Genomic DNA, 11,664 nt, shown 5'->3' with positions numbered 1-11,664 from the left:
AAGTTTAAATATGTTACTGTATATGCAAAAAAAAATTGTAAACATTTCGATCGGAGAAATATTAATGAAGAATAGCAGAGGTATTTATGAATGGCAATTATAACTCGGATGCACAATGATCCTCAGCCTTCTCTCTCTCTCGTTCCTAATTACAAAAACAATACTCTCATTGGTTATGTATTGCAGAGCTTGTAAGGGGCAAAAGAAACAAAATATTTGAAATTGCGTTATCTTTTCTACTCACCTTACCTTTAGCATATATTACCATCACTATATAAAAGTTATAAAACCCTTCTCTTTCCCCATTCTACCTCCCTCTCCTTCTCTCTCTCTCTCTCTCTCTCTCTCTCTCTCTCTCAAAGGTTTCTTTTTCAGTTTTGATTACTGCTTTGCCTTAAGCATTCTTGGGATTCTGTGCAGCACTGCCTTCCTGATTCCTACATCTAACCGTTTAGAAACCCATCTTTTCAAAGAGACCCTAACGTCAGTTGCAGGTGATGGCGATCGTTTAGTCTCCATCACATCAACACCCTTCTCATATTTACTCCTTTTTTTGTCTCCATTATTTTCTTTTGATCTTCACTACCTCTTTTTTTTTCTGTTCTCTATTCAAGTCCTTTTCTTTTTTCTTTTTTTAGTAACATATTCAAGTCCTTTTCTAACCCCAAAGACTCCACACTTTCTCATTACAATGGATGACAGCTTATCCGATATTTTCGATGACAAAGAATTTGCGAACAACCACTTCGGTGCAGATGATCTCTTTTCCATTTTGGAGAGCCTAGAAGACTTCACAGATTTTCCTCTCGTTAATGAAGAAGCTGTTATTATTACAGCTTCGAAAGAGAAAGAGAACGAGGACGACACCTCAAGACTGGTGTCACAAAAGTCAACCTCTTCAAGTGCTCCACATGATTCCGAAATTGAGCTTGAAACCTCACCTAAAAGCAAGAGACAAAAGCTTGCCCCCACTTCCCCGGAGGAGCCAAACCCAGATGGACAACAAAGGATGTCTCACATTACCGTTGAACGCAACCGAAGAAAACAAATGAATGAGCACTTGTCCGTCTTGAGATCACTTATGCCTTCCTTCTATGTCAAAAGAGTAGGTCTCATTCATCGCTTGAATTAACACATATAGTGCTTTGCTTCAATAACTCTATCTATAATAATTCTTAATGGAAACTATATGTTTACAAATTTTTTTATAAACTTTTACAAATTATATTATATACTTCTAAGAGTACATTACTAATCGAGTGTGAGTACGTAGTGTAGTTTGTAAATAAATTTTTTTAAATATAACTCTCCCCATTCTTAATTACTTTTTTCACAATTCTATTTTTTTTAATTGAAATGATGATAATGAAATTTGAACTTATAAATTAATGCAAATTATTTAAAAACCTTTCACCACTGGTGGCGGAATCTGAAATTTTTATCTCGAAAATATTATTAAGACTAATAGGAAATGCTAACTATTACTGATTTTTTTTAGGGAGGGCAAACTATATATATATATATATATATAAATTCTAACATATTATTATAAAATTATCATTTTATATATATATATATAATAATAATAATAAAAAATAAAGATTAGGAACGGTCTATGGTCAATCCTCGCCCCTCTAGCTAGTAGCTTTCTTTGTCACTATACCTCTGGATGCCTGCCTTTGTTTTACATGTCACAAGTTTTAATTTAAGGTTAGCGGTGTAAGAATAAGAAGACTTAAACTATATTGGTTATCTACTTGCCTCTAACAACTTCAATTTATCAATCACACGAGGTGTTATATTGTAATTTTGTGTAGGAGTATTTTATATTAAATCCTTCTTTTTCTGCCGCTATATATGGCTCAGGGAGATCAAGCATCGATAATTGGAGGAGTGGTTGATTACATCAACGAGTTGCAGCAGGTGCTCCAAGCCCTGGAGGCAAAGAAACAAAGAAAAGTTTACAGTGAAGTACTAAGCCCTAGGCTAGTTTCAAGTCCAAGGCCATCACCACTTAGTCCTCGAAAACCACCTCTGAGTCCTAGACTAAACTTGCCTATTAGTCCAAGGACACCACAACCAGGTAGCCCTTACAAGCCGAGGTTGCATCAAGGATACATTTCACCCACCATATCCAACTCTCTCGAGCCATCTCCTACTTCTTCTGCTTCCTCCATCATCGATAGTATCAATGAGCTTGTTGCCAATTCCAAGTCTGCTATTGCCGATGTTGAGGTCAAGTTTTCGGGTCCACATGTTCTTTTGAAAACTTTATCTCAACGAATTCCAGGGCAAGCTCTGAAGATCATGTCAGCACTTGAAGAACTTGCGCTTGAAATCCTTCATGTGAACATTAGCAGTACTTCCGATGACACCATGTTAAACTCATTCACTATCAAGGTATTTGCAATTTGTAAATGGCTCATTTCCTTCTTTTTTCTTTCTAATTCCTCCACTTAAATTGTTCCGTTTAATAGCTAGCTAATCCTTGCATTTTATAAAACAAAATCTATATAGTAAAGGCATAAAGCTTCACATATGAGTATGTTATCATTATTATGGAAATAAAAGAGAAAAATAGAAAAGAAGTTAAAAGACTGATACTCAATTTTTACAGCAGTACTTTATTACATGCATAGAGTAAAATGTTTGGTCTTTTCGATAGAAACATGTTGCTCTTATCTAACATGCATGTCCTTAGAATCCTGTCTCTTTCTTAAATTTCTTTTATTAATGACAAGTTAATTAATTTAGATTCAAGTATAACTGTTTTCGTTCCTTAAACCCTAACAATGAAAATGGTTTGGATATCAAATTCTTACACTCCCCTTTGAGAAAATTTCCCAATAGCAGTCTACAACCTTTAGAAAAATATTGATCATGATGATAATGAATGAAGTAATGGAAATGGTTTCTTTTTCTTTATTTTATTTTATTTTTTGTGCCAGTATGCAGTGCGCGGTTCTTTATTGCGATATATAAAAATAAATGGCTTGATGTATCTATCTGGGAGACTAGGGAGACATATATATCATGGCTCCTTTCGGACATTTGTCCTCATTTTTGCTGAAAAAGACATATATAAAGTGCTGTGTCGTATTATGATTCAAATTTGTTATTTCATGGAAACTAGCATATGATAGGGTATGTATGCTACTTACGTGTTCAATATTGGTTCACTAATAATTGTGGTTTCTTAATACTCGTGTATATAGATTGGAATTGAATGCCAACTCAGTGCCGAAGAACTCGCTCAACTAATCCAGCAAACATTCTGCTAAAGATGGGTTGTCACTGTCCAGAGTCCAAACCAAACATCACTGCACAGTGCACACCTCTCTCTCTCTCTCTGTGTGTGTGTGTGTTGTATGTACGTAGCTGTACTAATATATAACAGAGAAAGTGGGAACAGCCATTTAATTACAAGCGCAAATTTCTCATTTTCTTTCTTTTAACTATAGCAGTTGTTAGTGTAATTGTCTTGACGAGTATTAATTAGCTAGTGGTCATGTGACTCTCTTGTAATTAATAGACCATCGTCAAGCTTTAATTTGATCCGTGAATTAGATTTCCATTTCCCAAATTGAAACACAGTGTTGTTAACAAATACAGCGTGTTTTGGTCAAGTGTTCAACATCAACGAATGTTCAAAAACATGTATTAAACAGACTGGAAAGTGAAGACAGGTATGAGTATTACACAATCATTTTCCCCCCTTATTTTTTGTTTTAATTTTTATCCTTTGCCTCATTTGTATAGTCGGGCTCCCTAGCATTACCTTATTCATCTTACCGAAAATATGCGTATTGTAATTTTAGAAATAATAACTTCTAAAAAAACAAAAAATTAAACCAAAATGTAAGAGACAATAAACGTTGGGCTGCGGCTAAGGAGAGCCAAAATTAGAGAAGAGGATCATCTGTGCATCAAATGAGCTTAAGTAATAAAGGATTCGATACCACATTTCAACCCATAATTTTATTGTGTTAAATTTAGGGATCATTTCACTTACACGTATCAAACTTAGCTCATTTTCTTTTTTGATATGAAATTTTTTATCACTTACACTTGAATTTTCAGTGATAAATTTATTCACAAAACTTCAAGTAATTTTAAGTAATTACCGCTACCAGTACAGTGGGTTCACCGTAAAACGCACGTGGCTTAAATTGGCGAATTGAATGTTAATAAGATAAAAGTTGTTTTAGGTCGGAAAGAGTTTTTGGTAACATCAGAGAAAATTGTCTTCTTTGGGTCAAGAACTATTGCAACCAAACTTGTCCTTAGCCCTGGTTAGCCCCCATCTTTTTCAGTACTGGGGCTTTTTACCGAAAGAATTTATAATAAGAATATTTCAAAAGTTAAAAAATCACTTCAACATTAATGGGAGTTCAGGTATAAATCTTGCTTTAGATTTATGATGTACAAAATCTAAATATGCATCAATTGTTAGAATTATTTTATCCCTGAATCATTTATATAATTATAAAATATCAGATAATATTAAATTAATGTTGGGATTGTGCTTACCTTGTTGGATCATCATAAAGCCGAAAAAAACAAAGGACTACATGTCAGATCTTCCTTTTTATCACCTATTTTGATAAAGACAGCCTCAGCGATGGAAGCATGATGGCTTATGAAGTTTAACTTCAATATAAATAGGCTAGAGAGGGGACCTAGCTAATAACCCAGAGAAGAGTCTGTATCTGGTCCACCCATCATGGAAAATCAGCCCAACTAGGCTCAATAACAAGTAACAACAGATGCCAGAAGCCCTATTCAATATGACCACAATGGGCTAGTTATAATAATAATATTGAAATATCCATTAACCCGATTAATTTTAAAATACAAAACTAATTAATTAATATTGCCCATAAATAAAATTTCTAACATTCTCCCACTTGGGCTATATTAATTAATCTAATATTATTTTGCAAATTATTTTATTTCGAAAACAACTCTATCGGGTTAATAACTAAAAAATAATTTTACGTGACCACAATTTTGAAAAATAATATTCCAATTCCAGCATCTCAACACAATTCAATCCAACATAACCTCATCATAGGAATATGGCGATCAATATATCAAAAATATCATGGCATATGATCTTCCTTACTCACATACAATAAGTATTAGATCTTCATGAATCAAGGCCTATTAGTGTAGTAAGAATTAGTGCCAAAATGTGATCATCAATGTGATACACTAATTCTTATCGGTCCTCAATGTAATTTTTTAACTACATGAAATTGCAATAGTGCAATTTCCAAGCAACATGAAATTACACTCTGTAATGCAACTTCTCAACAACATGAAATTGCATTACCACAATTTCTAAAAAACATGAAATTGAATTAACACAATTTCCAAATGACATGAAATTGATGAGATTGGATAAACGTAAACCAATATGTCACAATACAACATGAGATCTCAAAATTTGTGACATCCAATCACCTTTAAGCTCACAACATGCTTAAAATATTATTCTATACATACATTTCTCAGTCGACAGGAGAAATAATAATAATGATGATGATTATCAAAAATAAAACATCAACAATTCTTAAAAATATCAGTCTGCATGCAAAATAATTGAAAGCAAAATAAATAAATAAACATGACTCTCACTAATCAAGGAAATGAAAAGAATCAAAGATACTCAAAAGAAAATCTCGAGTACGACTCCCACTAATTAAGGGAATCCAAAGAATCTAAAGAATTCGTGTTCTATATACAAAAAAGGCTACTCCAAGATATTTCCTATCAAAACTTTTAGATAAAAGGCTCTTGTTTTATTCAATAAATCAACATCTTACTAGCAAATAAAATGTCATCTACATAAAGTACTAAGAAAATATATTTACTCTCTCTTACTTTCATGTAGATGAATCAATTAATGAGCATACATTGGCTTTAGAGATCTGTCCCCTTTGGGCAAATAGATCACCTAGACCAATGCACCTCCAATAATTTTATTACAGTTAAGCTTTCAATTAAAAAACACAATAATCCCCTTTGGACAGGAAATTGCATGAAATAACTAGAAGCATTCTTTTTGCATTTAAACAGTTCAAGCAGAAGCATACAATTCAATAAACAAAAATATTACAGCATGCAACACAGGCTGAGAGTACAAAATCATACAACAATATCAAATGAGAGCTATATTTTCACTACATTGTGCACCAAAATATTCCCAAAAGTAAAATGAAATTCATAACTGATAGAGTTTAACACAAGTTAATTTCTATAAGAACCTGCACCGCTAATTAAGGAATTTAATTAATTAATTATGCAAAATTAGGAAATGATTCCATAATTGATCTTAATAATTATTATGTGGCTTTAATAATTACAATTAGTGGGTAATAATGCTGAAAGTCGCTTTTCGGAGGAAAAGTGCAGATACCGATTCTGCTAGTCGATATAAATGTGTACCGAAAAAGTATCCCGGAAAATTATGAAAAGTGATTATATATTATGGGAATAATATATAGGACTTGTAAAACGAGTTTCAAGTCAAAATAATGAGAACTGGTGCCAGAACTGATACTGGCTATGGAAAAGCGCGTACCGGAAAAGTGCTCGGAAAAATATAAGAAAAATATGTTAATTCTTGTAAAATTGAGTAGGTTAAGAATCCTGAGTTTGGGATTAAAATGCTAAGCGTAGCTATTTCTGCTTATATTGTGTGTTAAGTGGGTATGTGGCTATATATACCTTTATTATTGGGCACAAAGCCCTAGACCCTTATTTTCCTACGTGACTTAGGCGGCTGGTGAGTCCCTTGCTACTGTTCCATTGCCTTGTGCTCTATTTGGTGAACTTTGAAGCTTCTTCTTCCATATCTCTTCTTCTAAACACTTGGGTGTGTGTGAGAGTTACCTTTGGGGTTGAGTGGGGGGCTATTGTTCTGAGTCTGGCCATTGTTTTGGCTGTGTTGAGGGTTGTTTTCTGAGTTTGAAGGGTTAGTCACTTGGTAGTGGCATTCTTGTGCTCCAAGTTGTGTGCTTTGTGGAGAAAGACACTAGCTTGAGGTGTCAATTCGTGTACCTTTATGTGCAGTGTTGTGGGGCTGTGTTGGGAGCTCCAAGGAGGAGTCTTTTCTGAGTTTAAACCTCTTGGAGGTATTCATGATCATCCTTTGTTCTTTTTTGAGGGTTTAGCTTGTTTAATCAATTAAAAAGGGAAACTTTAACCATTTGAATAAAGGAAGGTGTTTCTGGGTTCATAACATGTTGGGTTATATCTGTTTAGGGAGTCATTGGACTCCCAATCGCGTTTGGACCCTTAAATTTGGGATTATGCAGAAGTTGGCTCGAATTTCTGCATTCTGTTGAAGAAGTATTCGAATACTTTTCGTGTAGTATTCGAATACTTGTTCATCAGTTAGTCGAATACTCTTGCTGGAGTATTGGGATACTTTTCTGGGAAGAAAAGTATTCGGTTACCTTTGAAGAAGTATTCGAATACTGGAAAGTATTCGAATACAGTAAAGTTGAGTATTCGGATACTGAGGTATTCGGATACTGGGGGGTTAAGTATGCGGATACTGGTGAGTATTCGAATACTTAAGTGAAAGTAATCGAATACTTTCTGGAGAGCTGGAGTATTCGAATACTACTCGTGGAGTATTCGAATACTTCCTGCAGAAACAGCATGTAATGAGTTAAAATGAGTAAGAAAGACTTAATCACTTAGTGTAATCTGAGCTATGATTATTGATGATTAATTATGGCATGGGCAGATTGTGATTGTGCTGTTTGTGGGCCTTGAGCTTGTGTGGACTCTTGGCATTGGATAGTAGCTTACAAGGTAAACTTTTGTGTCCTCGGTTTAGCCATTATGTGGTTTCACTATGTCCCATGGGGGTGTGGTCTTATGCATGCTGTTACATGCTTTGAATATATGAAATGTTGATTGAACTTTAAATGTAATGGCTTTTAATATGTATGTGTTGTTTCATCTTGACGAGAAACCTGAGTATCTGGCGTCATACAATACGGTGGTCCGGGGTGAATGCAAGTGGTACTTGCACTATGTGTAGGTGATAGACGTATACATGCACTATCTCTGGCCAGTAGAATAGTAATTGACACACATAACATGATTATCTGCTGCATTGCACTGTTTTGGAAATGATAAATGATAAACTTCTTTTGAACTTATATTGCACATGTAAGTGAGCTTGGGGTGGAAGATCCTTGAGGACTCACTGACTTATTGAGATTTCTGGTTTAGAGATCTTACCCCACGTTTGGGGAATGCTTATTTCAGGATCAGGTAGTATGAGTACTGATGCCTCAGGCGGCAGGAGGCCGGAGCTTAGCTGATTTATGTTTACTGCTTATTTGCTAGCATGACTGGATTTGGATGCTGTTTATGTTTTCAGCTATTTATGATTATGTTATTTAAGTTGAGACTTATGTTGAGCTTTGTTGCCTTATTTGTGTGAGCATGGGACTTGTCCATGACACATTGTCTTGTTATGTCCTGTTTTATTTAAGGTTGTAATAAATGTATCAGGATATTGTCCGGACTACGAGTTGTAGATCTGTGACTTAGATACTCACTTTATGTTATTTAAATCATGAGGTATTTCAGTTAGCTGTTTTATTGCAATCACATACAGGCGATATTTTATTAAATGATTAACAAGTAAATTGGTAATGATAATGTTATCATAATTGAAAAGAAAAAGATATTCCGCATTTTAAATTAAGCGCAGCTTAATACGATAACATGATAACATTACCAGATATATACGGGGTGTTACATTTATGGTATCAAAGCAATGGTTCGAGGAAAAAGCCTGTATGTATTACAATTGTTAGGTTGTTTGGTTGAGTCTGTCTTGTGTGTTTTCTCCGTCGAATTTTATTATGATGCTGCATATGTGATCACATTGCGTGGGCCTGATCAACTCATAATTTGTGTAAACTTGTGCAGAGTCATATTAAGATCCGGGAGAACACGAGAGACATCTGAGGATCAAGCAGATCTTATCCTGACTGCATTGGCTGAGATGCGGGCGGCTAGAGTAGCCGATCAGGAGGCCACTAGATTGGCCAACGCGGTGATGATGGACGTTGTTCGCGAGGCGAACCGAATAGCCGCAGCTGAGGTTCGGGAAGCGAACCGGAGGACCACTGAGGATGTCCTCGAGGCGAATAGGATGGCGAAAATGACGATGATGAGAGTCATATTGGAGGAGATGAGGGCTGGTCCTGCTGTTGGCCAGGCTCCACCACCACCACCGCCTCCGCCTCCACCTAGTGTTCAGGAGGAGAGCCATAGTCACATCGACAGTGCTACTCATGCCGCTGAGATGAGGGAGCCCCCTGTAGGGCATGCTGCGGATCGTGATGTGATCGATCGTCGGCTGAATGCTTTCAGGAAGCATAAGCCACCTGTGTTTGAGGGGTCTTTGGATCCTATTGCTGCTGCGAGATGGCTGGAGTCGCTGGACAAGATATTTCGGGTCATGTAGTGTACAGACCCACAGAAGCTGATGTTCTCGACCTACATGCTGGAGGGCGATGCCCATGAGTGGTGGACGCACACATCTCGTGCTTTTGAGAGGCAGGGTCGTGTCATGACGTGGCCATTCTTTGAGGAGTGCTTTCTGGGCATATATTTTCCCTACGATGCGCAGGAGAGGAAGCAGGGGGAGTTTTACCGTTTGGTACAGGGCTCGATGTCTGTTGACGAGTACCTGGCTAAGTTTAATGAGCTGGTGAAGTTTGCGCACTTCCGGATGGTTCCTCCTACTCCGTTGTTTCTGGCAGCTAAGTTCCGCAGGGGACTTAGTGAGGTGATTGCTGAGCATATTGCTGGTGCTGCTTCGAGGGACTTTGGTACACTAGTTCAGCAGTGTAAGGACATCGAGAATGTTTGTGTAGCAAGCAAGGCTAAGAGGGCCAAGGTGGATGAGACTAAGGGAAATGGCGGTTCCACTCCTGCTCCTACTTCTTGGAAGGACAAGAAGTTTGCTGGTAAGGGCAAGGGAAAAACCGTTAGAGACTAGGCAGGCGCCTGGTCAGTTCAAGAGAGCTGCCTCGCAGCAGGGGAGTTCTGCTAGGCCTCCTTCCACTCCGAGAAGTTCGGGATGTGGAAAGGAGCATGTGGGATGTTGTGCTTCAGGGCAGTTGGTGTGTTTCCTGTGTGGCAAGGAGGGCCACTTCTCGAGAGACTGTCTGTCATCGACGGCGAGAGCTGCAACGGTTCAGGCAGTTCCTCTTCAGATGGTTCCGATGGCATCTTCTTCGGCACCTGCAGTGCCACCTTCTGTTGGAGAGTTTACACCTTGGATAGACAGCAGTCGGACCGCGCTCCAAACCTTGTCAGAGGTACTGTGTCTATTGGTGATTCTTTTGTTGAAGCTATTTTCAATTCCGGGGCTACGCATTCGTTTGTTGCTACCCCGATTGCTTTAGGGCTTGAGTTACCCAGTGCTGTGCTTTCTCCACCGTTGCGGGTGACTACCGCTACCGGAGAAATTTGTGATTCTACCACAGTACATCGCGATGTAGCATTTCAGTGGGACGGTCGTGAGTTCTCGGTAGATCTGATAGGATTTCCGATGGCCAACCTTGAGATTATTCTGGGCTTGGATTGGTTGTCTAGAAACTGTGCAATGATTGATTGTTGTGCAAAGCGCGTGGTGATGTCTCCGTGTGATTCCACAACTAGTTCCTCGCCATACATTTCATTGTTGCAGGCCAGGAGAGCTTTGCGAGTAGGGACATTGGGATATGTCATGTTGGGTGGTTTGGTGAGTGGGACACAGGAGGATATCACTAGCATTCCTGTGGTGGGGGAGTTCCTGGAGGTGTTTCCTGAGGAGATCCCTGAGTTTCCACCACAGAGGGAGATAGAGTTCTCCATTGATTTGTTGCCTGGTGTGGGGCCGATTTCTTTAGCTCCATATCGGATGTCGCCACCGGAGTTGTACGGTAGGAGGTGTCGTACACCCACCTGCTGGTCTGAGGTTGGAGATAAAGAGTTGTTTGGCTTTGACTTTGTCCAAGACACTACCCAGCAGATCCAGATGATCAAGGAAAAGCTGAAGCAGGCGCAGAATCGCCAGAAGAGTTACTACGATGTCAAGCATCGTCCACTGGAGTTCAGTGAGGGTGAACATGTGTTTGTGAGACTATCATATGTCACGAATGTTGGACGGGCACTCGGAGTAAGGAAGCTGAGCCCGCGGTTTATTGGGCCATACCAGATTCTTGGTAGAGTAGGACTTGTTGCCTACCGGCTTGTCTTGCCTCCAACTTGGCCAATATTCACGACGTGTTTCACGTGTCTCAACTTCGCAAGTATGTAGCGGACCCTTCGCACGTGGTGCAACCGGATGATGTGGAGGTTCGGGAGAACTTAAAGACTCCCGTCGGACCACTCACGATTCTCGATCGTGGCGATAAACAGCTGATGAGCAAGATCATTCCGATGGTCAAAGTGCAATGGTCAGGAAGAACTCCTAAAGAGTGTACCTGGGAGCGAGAGAACGAGCTTCTCCGGCAGTATCCTGAGTTTCGAGACAGGTATATTTTTATTTTGAGGACAAAATCCTAAAAATGTGGGGTGAATGTAAGAACCTGCACCGCTAATTAAGGAATTTAATTAATTAATTATGCAAAATTAGGA

The 11,664-nt window shown here is 38.3% G+C and overlaps 1 protein-coding gene across 1 annotated transcript; it reads left to right on the top strand.

The window, feature by feature from the left end:
• The first annotated feature begins 691 nt into the window (after window positions 1–691).
• On the top strand, window positions 692–3,281 carry LOC133293597 (transcription factor SPEECHLESS-like). Its single transcript, XM_061492187.1, has 3 exons — window positions 692–1,105; window positions 1,867–2,400; window positions 3,216–3,281. Exons 1-3 carry the CDS (start codon window positions 692–694, stop codon window positions 3,279–3,281), a joined length of 1,014 nt encoding a protein of 337 aa, XP_061348171.1.
• The last annotated feature ends 8,383 nt before the right edge of the window (window positions 3,282–11,664 follow it).

Source organism: Gastrolobium bilobum, unplaced genomic scaffold (genome assembly GCF_033153095.1).
Source record: "Gastrolobium bilobum isolate Gb01-03AN ecotype WA unplaced genomic scaffold, APGP_CSIRO_Gbil_v1 utg1090, whole genome shotgun sequence".
NCBI classification, from domain to species: domain Eukaryota; kingdom Viridiplantae; phylum Streptophyta; class Magnoliopsida; order Fabales; family Fabaceae; genus Gastrolobium; species Gastrolobium bilobum.
The sequence above is the reverse complement of the archived record's forward strand: the minus strand, read 5'-3'. Positions and strand labels throughout refer to the sequence as shown.